Source organism: Drosophila busckii, chromosome 3L (assembly GCF_011750605.1).
Source record: "Drosophila busckii strain San Diego stock center, stock number 13000-0081.31 chromosome 3L, ASM1175060v1, whole genome shotgun sequence".
Taxonomy (NCBI): Eukaryota; Metazoa; Arthropoda; class Insecta; order Diptera; family Drosophilidae; genus Drosophila; species Drosophila busckii.
The window spans coordinates 15,058,199-15,071,496 of record NC_046606.1 but is presented as its reverse complement, the minus strand read 5'-3'; the positions used below and the strand labels follow the sequence as shown (position 1 = coordinate 15,071,496).

Sequence of the window (13,298 nt, the reverse complement as noted above, 5' to 3'; positions counted from 1 at the left end):
ACACACACAAAACCAAAAGAATAAAATGAATCAAAATATTTATTATGCAAATGTAATAAGCACTGAATAACAATTTTCAAAGCAAATCAAGCGAATTAAACTAACAAATGCGAAATTGGCCAAAAAACACAGAGACCAAAAGCATTTAGCATACAACTACCAGAAGCCAACACACAAATATAAATATAAAATACAAACACATATACGAATAACATTTTCATACTAACTTGAATGCAAACCAATGGCCAAAACAACAAAAACATATTAAATATGCGGCAATATCGTATATATAACATATATGTCTGCAGTAGATAAATTCTGAGAGATTTCAAAATTCAATTTTTACTGCAAGTTTATACTATAAAGCAGAATATACAAGAGTTGTGCTGATTACAAATGCAAGAGAACCTAACAAAGAGCCCTCCTACATGTTTAGAAAATTATGCCACACTATACAAATACAAATACAAATACATATATATACAAGATACATACATATGAATGCTATATACAAGCTGAAACTGAGACAAACTATTTTTGATTATGTACTTTATGATTTTTAAGTCCCAAATGCAACAATATACAACAAACATATACACATATGCTTATACATATACATATATATACATAGATAATGAACTATGAACTGTTATTGCGTGTGTTATGTTTATGTTTGAATTTTGAAGCCAAGACAAATGCAAACGTTTACCGCCGAAGAAACTTGCTAACAACTTATTTGTTTATTAAGGTGTTTATTGCTTTAAATGTGTATATATAACATATATATACAACAAACTTTAACTAATAAGAACTCCTAACGAGCCACATGCAGGTTCCTACACACTCTCCAATTGAGCAAACAAACTCTAAACTAAACTGTAAGTGTTTAAGTGTGCGCAACAAGAAATAATCAAATTAAACTCAAGCAAAATTATTAAAAACTTAAAAATAATAATATACATACATACAAGTATATGTTTAAACTTTAAAGTGTAAGCATACAAAAAAAATAAATAAATAATGCTGCAGCGAACCTTATCAAATTCAATCAATAAATGTCAATGAATATTAATTCAATACTTTTGGCATTAATTGTGTTTTATTCTTGCGACTTTAACAAATCCCTTTGGACGCCATGCTTGCAAATCAAACGCAAAAAGGTCGAAGGAAGTGCGATTGTGTGCACTTAAGGATAAGTGGACTCGGAACGGTCTAAGCCTCCCCATGAGCTAGGCCCTGAAAACACAAAATGTTGTCGCTGGCAAAGGTTATGGTATTGGAATTGATTTCAGTGCATTATCAGTGCTGCCCTCGCAAAGGCGCCGGCGCCGCAAGGTGGCACAAAGCTTTTATCTAAATTAAAATTCAAAGGCACACGCGACTGTCGCACTTAAAGCTTGCAACAGCAACAGCAACAGCAACATGGTGTGTGTGCAAATGATTTGCCATTTGTTTGCTTGTCAAAGTTGAGAGTTGCGCTTTAAAGCTGTCAGAGCATTGTGGCAAGCGGAAATGTGGCACGCTAAAATGTGAATCTGTTCAGCAGTTTGCATGCAACTTTTATGACATCAACGTGGCACAAAGTTTTTACGACTTCAATGCCAAAGAAGCAGCAACACGAAAAATTCAACGCCAACTGTCAACTGCCCGAAAGACAAAGAGTGCGCAAAGAAAGAAATGCGTATGCGCTTGTGTGTGTGAGTGTGTGTGTGTGTGTGAGTGGCATGTGTGGCATGCCTCAAATGTCTAGCAGCTTGACTCTCAGCGCTGTGTGCTGCAAGTAAAACTAGAAACTCTTTTGCACTTGTCAACAGCAGCACACATACATCAAACTAGCCTGCAACTTGCCAACTTGCCACATGACAGCAAATTATGACGCTGCAGCAACTGCTGGCCAGACAAGACGACCAACTACAATAGAACTCTAACAATTAAAGCCAAAGCTACTTCAACTTTTGCTCAGTGCAGCCGGAAATGCAAAATGCGCCATATTATTTCAGCCTTGTTGCTTTACCATTACTCTGCCTGTGTGTGTGTGTGGCTGTGTGTGTGTTGCCGCTAGCGCTGCGCATAAATTTGAATGCGAATTTTTATTTACATGCCAGCAGCCATTTCTCTTCTTTTTTTTGTGCTTTATTTTCTCTTTTGCCCACAAGGACGCTTAGACTTTAGTACTACATGTAAGCATTCATACTAGCGTGAATAGTATGTATGCCAGATTGTTAACTTGCATAGCATAAATATTCAATGAGCGAAGAATTTAAACTGCTGCCCACACCCACCCACAGACTGCAATTTATTTGGGAACTTTGCGTAATGAGCTGTTGCAGCTTAAATTCAAATTAACTACAAAAGCCAGACAACTAACCCACCACCCACCCCACCCTTCTTGGTGTTGCAAGTCACGTGCGGCAGCTGGTCGAACGTTGCCCGCAGTCGCAGTGTCTAATGAAGTGTCCACACACACACACACACACACAGCGATAGCATTGTGTAGTTTGTGCACGTGTTGCAGAACTTTCGGTTAACGGTTATTAAATGCAGTTTGACAACAAAATGCGGCACAAAAGTGCAAAGTGCAACGTTAACAAAGCAGCGCTCAAGCAAACAGCTCACACTCTCTGGCGCTCTTGCTCTTGCGCGCTCTCTTCGCTCTCTCTCTCGCTCTCCAGTTTTTAGCTGAGCGGCAGATCGTAGCGCCAAAACCAGTTTGGAGGCATTTTAGACCCGTTTAGACCAAACACAGGTGCGCAACAGATCAACATGGCTCAGTTCGAGTTGAAAACGCGACGCAATCACAACGAGTGCGCGCTTAGGCCCCAACCAAACACACACACACATACTTACAAGCAAACACACACAAATACATGTGCATAGAGATTTCGCATACATAGCAAACACGCGAGAATCAGTGCGCAATAAATTCAACTATTTTTAGAGTATTACGTGAGTGTCATTTGAATTTTTAAGCCACAAAAATACAAATAAAACTACAAAGTATTAAACTGTGACAAACAAAAATTACAAAAAAGTGCTAAAAGTTTTGAACGATATGCGTGCAAGCTAAAGCTGCCCTTTTGCTTTGGTATGTGTGTCCGCCTGTCTGTCTGTGTGTGTGTGTGTGTGTAGGCGCATAGCTTTGGCTGCTGGCAGACCAAAAAACCTGCTGCTATTATTAGCCTTAGCCAAGATTATGGCCGATTTGGCTTAGTCGCATACTCTGGCGATGCTTTTGCCCATTGTTGGGCACACTCTGTTTGCCATTCAGGCAACAACAACAACTAACACGCCTATATAAATGTTGTGTGTGAAAAATCAGCAACGCCTTTCATTCATTGGTGGCGATTATATCACACATAACATAAACACATGTGTTGGCTGTCGTTTTGGCCAGCCAACAGTGGGATTTAAGCCACACACACACACAAACTCGCACACACACACACACGCACAGCACACAGCTCATTGACAGTTTATTAATATTTGTATGCATAAATATATTTGGCATTTTTTATTCTGTGCAGTGTCAGTGTAATGAAATGTGTGCAGTAACGAAAACAACAACAACAACAATTATGTCAACAACAACAACAGCAATAATAATAAAGTACTAACAACCTGTCGTTGTAGCTGGCAAAGCGCTAACAATAAATAAAACGAAACAATAGCAGCTATAAAAACAACAACAACAACCACAGTTGGCAGTACAACAATGAGCAGAGAAGGTAAGCCAGTTTTTATATATATATATATTTAAGTTATATTTTTTTGCCCACATTGAAATACATTCAGACCTGCTTACAACTTGATGCATAAATTGTTTACTTTTGCGCATTTAATTGTCACAGTTGCTTCAAATTGAATTCAGCGCTCCACTTAGAAGGTCAGAATACGGTTTATTCCCGCTCATCTGAACTCTAAACTGCAATAAGCATAAATCAAACGGGTGGGCGTCGCCAGCTCAGGCTTTAAAGTTAAAGCTACTGCTGAAACTGAAACTGAAACAGATCTCTCGCATACTTTACACACCAGTTGGCCGTGAAAAAGGCAACAGCAACAGCAACAAGCCAAAAAAGCAACACACACATGTGTACATATTATTGCCTTTTTTGAGCATGATTCGCTTTTATTTATTTTTTGCCACTTGCTTATGTCATTTGCCAAAGATTTGTCAGCGTTGCGGAAATTCAACAGCTGTTCGCCATGCAAGCGCTGCCAAAAGTTTACTTAAGTTAAGTGCAGGAAGCGATCATTAGTTGAATTCAGCTAAGTATATAAGCCCAAGCAAATTTGGCCAAAGTGCACAACTTGTCTGCAGCCAATGCGTGTGTGTGTGTGTGTGTGTGTGTGTGAGCTACTTATTTGGCTGCGATAATTGCCAATTGTTGGTTTTGGCTTAAGCTTACTTCGCAATATTGTCATGCTTTCCTGCTTAGCCAGGAAAGTAACCAAATACAAAAACCTATAACCAACTAGGCAAAGTCTAATTAATTAATTAAAGACAGAGTTGCTTTAGCAGCATAATAAATTGTAGTATTAAAGCGAAACATGTATGCAATTGTTATGGCATTGAAGCTGTAACAAATGCTAAAACATGCAACACTAGGCAACATATAATTAATTAATTAAAGACTAAGCAAGATGTGCAAATAAAGTTAAATATATATGCAGTTGTCATTTCCTTTTTTTATACTTCAATAAATTATTTACACTTAGTTAACTTTGCAGGCATTATAAATATTTCATTATGTTGCTTATATATATTTTCGACTTTTGCCAAATTCAAAAAGTAGAACAAAAAATTGGAATGACCCAATGCATGGCTTAAATTTTATATAATATTTATGCAAGCTTTTAAATACTGTTACAATAAATATGCAAAACAGCCTAACCCCATTATGAGTGTCAACTTAAATAAACTGTAAGCATTAGTCTGTTTGTTCAAAGCTGGCAAGCCAATAAAACATTCATTTGCAAAACAATAGTCGCATTATAGAGTATTTAACATAAATATCCCAGGAGTTTGAATAGTTTTCTTACTCTCACACCGTTGGGTTACCGCACAGCAGTGTTTATATTTTTTTTTCGAAGCGTTTCACTTGGCATGCAACCCACTGTGCATAACAGAACTGGCTTTCGGGTTTTGAGTTGTTTTGCGTTTTCAGTTGTCTGCTTAAAGAGTTCCCAGTCCATAGCCCACAAGAGCAACAGCAACAGCAACAGCAACAGCAACAGCAGCAGCAGCTTGCACCGCTAGCGATGTTTATGATAAAGAGTCAGCCAAGCTTGGCGTACGCTTTGCCATCCAATAAAAGTAGTTGGCAACTAGAAATTCAAAACCCAAGCGCCAGCGGGCCAAGTGCTTAGTTTTGCTTTTTTATTTTGCTGATGACAATGTTTTGATAGCAATAATTTTTGTTGTCTGTTTTCATTATTTTGTGTTTACTTTTTTGGGGTCAAGCTGAGCTTGTAACTGCGCGCAAGCAAATTGGCTAGGTTACCGGCATAGACCAATGTCTATGAGCTCCATAGCAATTAGAATAGCTTTGGCTCTTTGACTGTGCGAGCAAGTCTAGCCGCAAGCCTACATTAGTGGTTGCCTTAATTGAGTAGCAGTTCATCTTTGGGCCACAAACAGAGCTACTCTTACCGTTATGTGTGTGCAGTGGTATCTCAACAATGCCATTTTGCTAGCGAAAGTTACGCAACGGCCTAAGACAGGTTTCTCAACTTGACGTCGTTCAACGTGGCGTATGCGCATTCACACGCACGCATAAAAAACCTATACGAGAGACAAACATTAGCCGCCAAAAAATGCAAATCAGCACATAGTAAATATACACAAAATCAATCAGCATTAATCACCACCACTTTGCCGCATACAAAATTAAACCATATACTTTTGCAATAATCAATCACTCAACGTTCAGCTCATCTCTGCACACACACACACATAGACAGTTGAGGTATAATTAAGCGCAAACAGCATTTTAAAACTGCTGTGCTGTAACTTTCATTTGACATTTACTCGGTCTTGGCCATAAATTGCTTTTAGCTGCAATTGAAACTCTTAGTTTATAATGATTTCATCATCTAATTGATGTCTCGTGTCATTGCGTGCCAATTATATAAACATTAAACTGCAAATGTCATGCACACTCACACATACACATACATACATTGGATGTTGATGCCAATCTGTTAATTGTGGCTACGAAATTTAAATACAACTTTAAGCCAAAACTAACAAAGCAGATTCTTGCTGCTATTTTGAGTCTTTTATAAATTCTGTACTTATCGCTCTTAATGAATCAATGACCCAATCGAGTCAAAGCAACCGGCACTCTTATGCCTGTTAAAAATTGCTTCAAGTGCCTTGAGCCATGGCAACTTTATCTGCCACACTTGACATTAAAGCAAACTTCAAAATCTACGCCCACAAAGCCCCGTCTGCATTTAAAATTATACATGTGTGTGTGTGTGTGTGTAAAATAACAATAGCAACAACAATAGCAATGTATTTGATAAATTATGGATGTTAGCACGCCTCAAATTATGCGCAGTTGCCAACAGACCTTGAAGCTTGAGAAAAAAAACACAAAATAAACTAAATTTTAACTGCATTGTCTTCTTTAAATTAACTAAAGCTAAATTAGTTTAGTGCTATAATTGCAAGTATTTATATTTTTAATAAGCATTTAAAATTCGATAATAATAATAGTCTGCATGCGAAATTTTGCATGAACATAAATTAATTTTTGTCAGTTACAAATAGACAACAGCTAAAGCAAACAGTTAATTCAAATTGAAGCCAACGAGCGTGGGAATTGTTGGCTAAGTCCAAACCAAATGGCCAACGCGTTAGACATTCGGCTGCGGTTGCCAGCGCCATGAGTTGGCAGTTTAGCTAATCCCCATGAATATTTGCAGTTATTTTGCTTTTAATTTTTGCAAGTGCGCAGCTCAAGTTCTAACGCACACACACACACACATAAGACTATAAATAAAGCCTTTTAGCCAACACTTTGACTGTGAACAGGTTTGTGTTTGGAAGTAAACAATTCCCCTGAAGCAACTTGCAGCGAATATCAAGAATGCGCATTGTGTTCAAGACTTTTGGAGCAGCTCTCTATGCACCACATTTGATGCTTAAGACTGTTTTATTTAGATATTTTTTATACAATTTTAAATCGAGTTGGTTACGGTTTAGTTCACCTGCTGCTGCTGCTGCTGCTGCTGCTGCTGCTGCTATTGTTGTACTAAAGCTTAGTCTGGGGACTTGAAATAGGAAATACTTGCTGTTTGCCATGTGGCAATTGAGTCTCTGAGCTGTATGTGTGTTGTCTTTGCCTTTGATGTTTTAGGCTTTTACAAATCGCCAGTGGCGCTAGCTGATTGAAATTAATGCAGACCAAATTGACCACAAGCACATACATTTAGACATATCGTATATACATATATATGGTAGGTACTGTCAATGCTAGAATCAGCCTAAATCCCTTTACTGCAAATTTGGTTTTCTGTTTAAAAGCTTTCAATAATTCAAAGCACAGCGTGAGTGCGTTTGGCCAACTTTCTCTGCACAACAACAACAACAACAACAGCAATAATAATAATAATAGCAACTTCAATTGTAAGCTGACTTTTGTCTGATTTCATTATATTTGGCTATGCATTGATTATAGCTTACGCTCAGCTAGAAAAACTTATAAAAAAAATTGTAAAAAAATAACATATGTATGTCTGTACTTTCATCGCCCTTTGTTGAACTGACGCACTTGGTGTCTTATTAATTTTTGTAGCTGTTGCTGTTAAGTGCCGCTGTTTTTGTTGCTGTTACTTGTTTACCCAAATAGATTAGCCACAGCAACGACGTGAGCCAGCATTAATTGCTAGAAAGTGTTGCTGCTTCCTCTGTTTTTGCTTTTTTGTCAAAATATTTTGGCAAACTGACCATTTGCATGTTTGAACGTGGCCAGCTAGATTGACATTGCAGTCGAGGACTGGACAGTTTGGCATTAACAAGGCTTTCGCACAGTGACACCAACTGCTATAAATAAGCTTACAAGTGCCAGCTTTAAATTGTATATATTAACAACTCAAATGAAACAGAATAAAATAAAACATTGTTTAATTTGCATTTAAAAGTTTACATTAATTATAGCTCAGCTATTGTGCCACTGTGCAGCTCAGTGAATAATTTTAAACGTTGCTCATTTTTTAGCAGTTGCGGCTTCTTTGCCCCCAATATATATGTATTGTGTGTGTGTTGTGGCTATGTGAGTGTTTTTAATAGCCTGCAGGGTTAAAAATTTAATGGAAAAACGTTTTAATAAATCAGTTAAGTGGTCTTGCCGCTTTTTTGCGGCTAATTACACGCATTAGTGCTGGCCAAGCACAGCCCTAGATAGACCAACCAAAGCTGCGTGTTAACAGCTGTGTCCATAGCCTGGCCCGGCCCGGCCTGGTCTGGGCCAATGCTACTGCTCCACGGCCTAAGTCTGCACACAATGTTGTCCATGCAGCGCGTAATTTAGCAATTAAAAGCGATTAACGCACGACTACTTAACGCTACTCCAAGATGCCAAGCAGCGCTTTAATACTGGCTGCCCATGTGGCAGCTGCGGCGTTCGGGGGCAGCCAAATCAAGTCAGAGATTAAGTGCTCGTACCGCTGTTAGACGCTAGCCATTAAGCTGCATATTGATTAAGCAAGTTTTTTTTTTGTATTTGAAAATCTGCAAATAAATATTTGTTAGCAAATTTTATTTGAACAGCTCTATTACTGCAATTTTTGTTTGGCTCTTTTGTATTAGACTCTTCAGTTGCAACATTTTTATTTATAAAACTGTATAAAATCAAATACAAGTTCAAATATCTGAAATTCTCTAATAATATATAAAGCTTATCACTGCCAATAATAACGTTAATTAAATTTAGATAAATAAACCTTGCACTAATATTTATAAACTTAAAAATTAAAAATTTTGTTTTCTTATAGTGCACAGATTTAATATAAATAAAAGATTAAAATATTGTTTCTCTTCTACATAAATGTGCGGGCGTATGCTTATCCATATGTACTGTAAGTCGGTATAGCTTTTAAGAATTAAAATATAATACATAATTTATTCTTTTATTGTTTACTATTTGCTTTAATGAAGCTCTAGGTGTCCATATCTAAATTTAAAATTATGTTTATAAATAAAAGTATCCATCGAAATAGAGGTTTCACTTTAATCATAGTAAATGTAAAAGTTGAAGTTTAAGTTAAAAATAGCATCTAGTACATTAAAAAGTACTTGACGCTCACTTGATGAAGATAAATGTGTTTACAAGTTGCATGCAATGATCTTTATATTTATTTCCCTGCACTTTTCATTTTGTGGGTCATTATTGGCCGCAGTAGTTGGTTGTTTACTTAGGCTCTCGCATGTGAAAGGCGCATTCGGAGCATTTGCGGTTGAGGCGATGAGGCGGCGGGAGATGTGGCTCGGCTGCTTGGTGAGTGGTGCTGCTGGCCTGCAGTTCTACAGTGAATGCCTTGCACCAGTTTATGTGGGTTAACTGGGCCGCACATAAATTGGCAGTCGCATTGTCCATGTTTTTGGACATGGGGAGCATAAAACAAATAAACTTTCTAAACCGCGCCCCAAAACTTCGAAATTCAGCTTTATGACACTTGACCACAAGTCTATGCCTATGGGTGGTGCTATTCGCTTGGCGGTTAAGTGTCTTTGACTTGTATTTTCTCACTTGGAGTAATGCAAATTGCTACAAATTAACTTCTCGTTTCGTTTGGTTTGGCTTTTCGTAACGACTTCCGTTGGCTGGCAGTGGTGTTAACCCATTGTTGCCAGCGCGACCGGAAGCTCAGTGCCGTTTCGAGAGCGAAAGTTGTGAAATCCGCCAGAGCTGACAACACAATGTCGTGTTGAGACGTCTGCCCGCCCAAATGCAAAACTCTTGTCACTGGCACAAAGCTCAGAATGCTTTACGAGCCATATAAGCCACATATATGCAGCTGGACATAAGTATATTCCTTAAAGTTTATGGCTTATTAACGCTGTTTACGCAGCGTTAAAGGTTAAAACACAAGCCAAGGCGTTCGGCGTGGCGTTGGGGCGGGCGGCTAAGGTAGATATGTAAGCAAACACATTTTAATGGCATTCCAAATATACTGCATATTTACTTTCTGCTGGGAGGGTGGCCAAAAAAATGCTGGCGGGCAAAACAAACGTTAAAGCCACAAACGAGCGTGCCAGGGGAGTTTGTGAAAAGCCTTTGATGCCCGCCAAGTGATAGAAATGGACATAGGCCCCTGTGTACTAAACCAGTTCCCCTCTCCGACCACACATGCGAGGCATGGGCCACAATTCGATTTTTCACTTGACAATGACGGCGCCGCCCACACCATAAATGTCCCTACAAACCATGCCCAACAGTCCCCTCAGGCGCTAAAAATCACCGCAGCAAACTTGAATTGTATCGCGATTGAAGTGGGCAATGCAGGCAGAAACCAATCTTGAGTTGCAATACACAAAAAGAAGAAGGTTGGGTTCAAGCCTCAAGTCGAGTCAAGTCCTCAGCGTCCAGCAGCTGCCTCCCAGTTGTTGTTGTGGTGGTGGTGGTGGTGTTGTTGTTGACGGGCTAGTGGGGCATACGATAGACAACGACACCCTTTAATTGCCATAATTGACACAATAACTCAATTTTTATCAACAACAACAAGCGATAATAAAATTTATTTGCAGCCAGCTGCAAAAGGTTGAACATTTTAAACAAGTTAACTTGCTCGACACGCTTACATCTATCTTTGATACTTATGAATACATTGCTTAATATGTACATCAAATATTTTACTTAAATATTGTATTCTTTAATTCTTGATTACATTTACGTTTATCTCAACTGTCAAATTGATTATTTTATAGGAATTTGCCTAAAAGGATTAAGCAAATTTGAATTCAATTTCTATTTTAAGCTGCATTTTCTTCATAGACTATACAACTATAATTAAGTTTGCGGCAACTTGGACTAGTCTGAGCTCTGAAGAGTTGCAAGAACTGTTGTTGGGGGAGGGATGGGGATGGTTCAGCGGTTACGTTGGCTTACAGTGGCTAAAAACCAAATGGGTGACTGTACGTGATCAAGTGACAAATTGCAGGCAACTTCAGCTTGGCAGCAATGAACTTGAAAGATATTTTTTTTCGAGCTGTTGCCGCTGCAGTGGGCGCTAGTGCAACGAACTGCAAGTTGAAACGGCTTAGGGTGTGGCAGGCAGCAAAAATTTACATACATTCGAAGAAAAATTGAAATAATTTGTGCGGTGCTTTTGACATGCGAACAATGCAAAGTAAAGTTCAGAAGCAGTTAAAAATATACATATATATTAAAACATAAATGTATAAAGCTGCCACTTAAGCTGGGCTTGCCAATTAGCAAAGCTAATTGCAGTCAGAGTTCTTCATGAAAGCCAGGTATATAATAAAGAAAACTACAATTTAAAAGCTATACAAATATGTTAAAATAATTTGCTGTGCACGGACGCAAACAAAGCTAAAAGTTGGGAAAACTAGCAACACACCAGACACAAGTAAATTGCTATGAAACTAAACTATTTTTGTTTTTATTGCACGCAGGCAGCCGCAGCACTCGTGGGACTTTTTAGGCGACTGCACAATAGCAGTCCACAAGCACACACTGAGGAGACGCAGCGCAGCCAACGCAGCCAAAAGTTAACAAGCAGCGACAGCTAGAGCAGCCACAGCAGCCACAACAACAATATGCATGAGCGACGCGTTAAGAAGTGAGTTGACAAAATTCCGCCCATAGGCATTGGCTGAATACGCTTTATTTTCAACTATAGATTGAAGGGCGGACATTATGTGGCCACGCACGGACGCCTAACGCCTGATCCGCCATATGTGAACCGTGGCTATTCGACTGATGGCGAGGAAACGCATTCGCATCGCGCCCACTCCGAGTATACGGTGGCTCATGAGCGCATCTCGCCGCAATCCCAGTCCCAGTACAATACGTCGCGCAAAGCACGCTCGGCGCTGGGTAATGGCCATCAACACCTGCAGCATAGTTATAGCCACAGTCAAATGGGCCTCTCCAGTTCGCCGGACAATGGCGGTCCGCGTTCGCTAAGCGGCCCGCCGCCCACGCGCCAACCGCCACGGGCGCCTTCCGCCCTGAGCTATGATCAGGCGGGCGATGCGGGCAGCGACATCTATGTCACCAGTGCTGCCTACAAGGCGCCATCTGAAATCAGGTAAGCCAGCCTGCCTAGATCAAACTCTATATATGTATATCATAATGTTGGTTTTTAATAGTCGCTATAGCCAGCGTCCAATTTCGCGGGGAGCGCCACGTAGTGTCTACTCGGTGGCAAGCACAGCCAAAACGGGGCGCAGTGGGCGCTCCACAACGAGGCGTGGTGCCAAGATCGAAACCATGTCAGCGCCAAATCCATTCTGTCCAAATGTTAAGGGCGTCTGCTGTCTGACGCTGCTGCTTAATCTGGGTCTTATACTTGTCACGCTTGGATTTGTGATTGTGGTGCAGTTCTATGAGCCCGTCTATGTCTGGTGAGTGGCCGATAATTTCAGTTGGCAGCTGGCCAGATGATTTGCAATGTGGTTTGCTTTCAGGGTACTGGGCATTATATTTTTGATCTTTGGCTTCCTTACGCTCATCGGCTGCATGATCTACTGTGTGTATGTGTGCCGAGATGCCAAGACGCCGTCGCAGGTGCGCAATGAGGACCTCTATTGGACACGCCATTGGCAGAAGAACATTGGCTATACGCCGCAGGAGATTAACTACAAGGCGGATAAATATGATGCCTACTCGGATCGCTACTCGGTCAGCAAGCTGAGTGGCAAGTACTCGGATCGCGAGAGTCAGCGCTACTGAAGCAATTACAATTGATTAATTACCTAACTTACTTACATATGTATGAGCAAACGTCTATATTCGATAATACGATCTATCTATCTATCTATCTATTATATTACTAAGTAGATGCTAGTTTTTAGCGGTTATTAACAAGACCTCAACGTACCTGCTGCAAGTTGCTTGCTAGTTTGTATGTTTTTGTTTTTATTCATAACAAATGATGTAAAGATATGCAAGAGATACAAAATAATAGAAAGTATTGAAATGCTGCCATATTCCAGAGACAGTTCTTGGCTTGAACTCTAACAGAAATCGTTTAACATGTGCAAAGCAATAATAAAAACTAAATTACTTATATACATATATATAAAACATCAAAAATGCTTTCTTCAC

At 39.5% G+C, this 13,298-nt stretch overlaps 1 protein-coding gene across 1 annotated transcript; it reads left to right on the top strand.

The window, feature by feature from the left end:
* Positions 1-3,585: 3,585 nt before the first annotated feature.
* Positions 3,586-13,260, top strand: LOC108600992. Its single transcript, XM_033293676.1, has 5 exons — positions 3,586-3,725; positions 11,642-11,808; positions 11,869-12,279; positions 12,341-12,595; positions 12,659-13,260. The coding sequence occupies exons 2-5, from the start codon at positions 11,786-11,788 to the stop codon at positions 12,921-12,923; spliced, it is 954 nt and encodes a 317-aa protein (XP_033149567.1). The 5' UTR covers positions 3,586-3,725; positions 11,642-11,785; the 3' UTR covers positions 12,924-13,260.
* Positions 13,261-13,298: the final 38 nt, after the last annotated feature.

Bases quoted from the DNA above. Each gene is read 5' to 3' on its own strand.
- LOC108600992 (XM_033293676.1), top strand. From the start codon at position 11,786: ATGCATGAGCGACGCGTTAAGAA. The intron at 11,809-11,868 runs GTGAGTTGACAA...TTTCAACTATAG, and splicing joins CATGAGCGACGCGTTAAGAA to ATTGAAGGGCGGACATTATG. The intron at 12,280-12,340 runs GTAAGCCAGCCT...GGTTTTTAATAG, and splicing joins AAGGCGCCATCTGAAATCAG to TCGCTATAGCCAGCGTCCAA.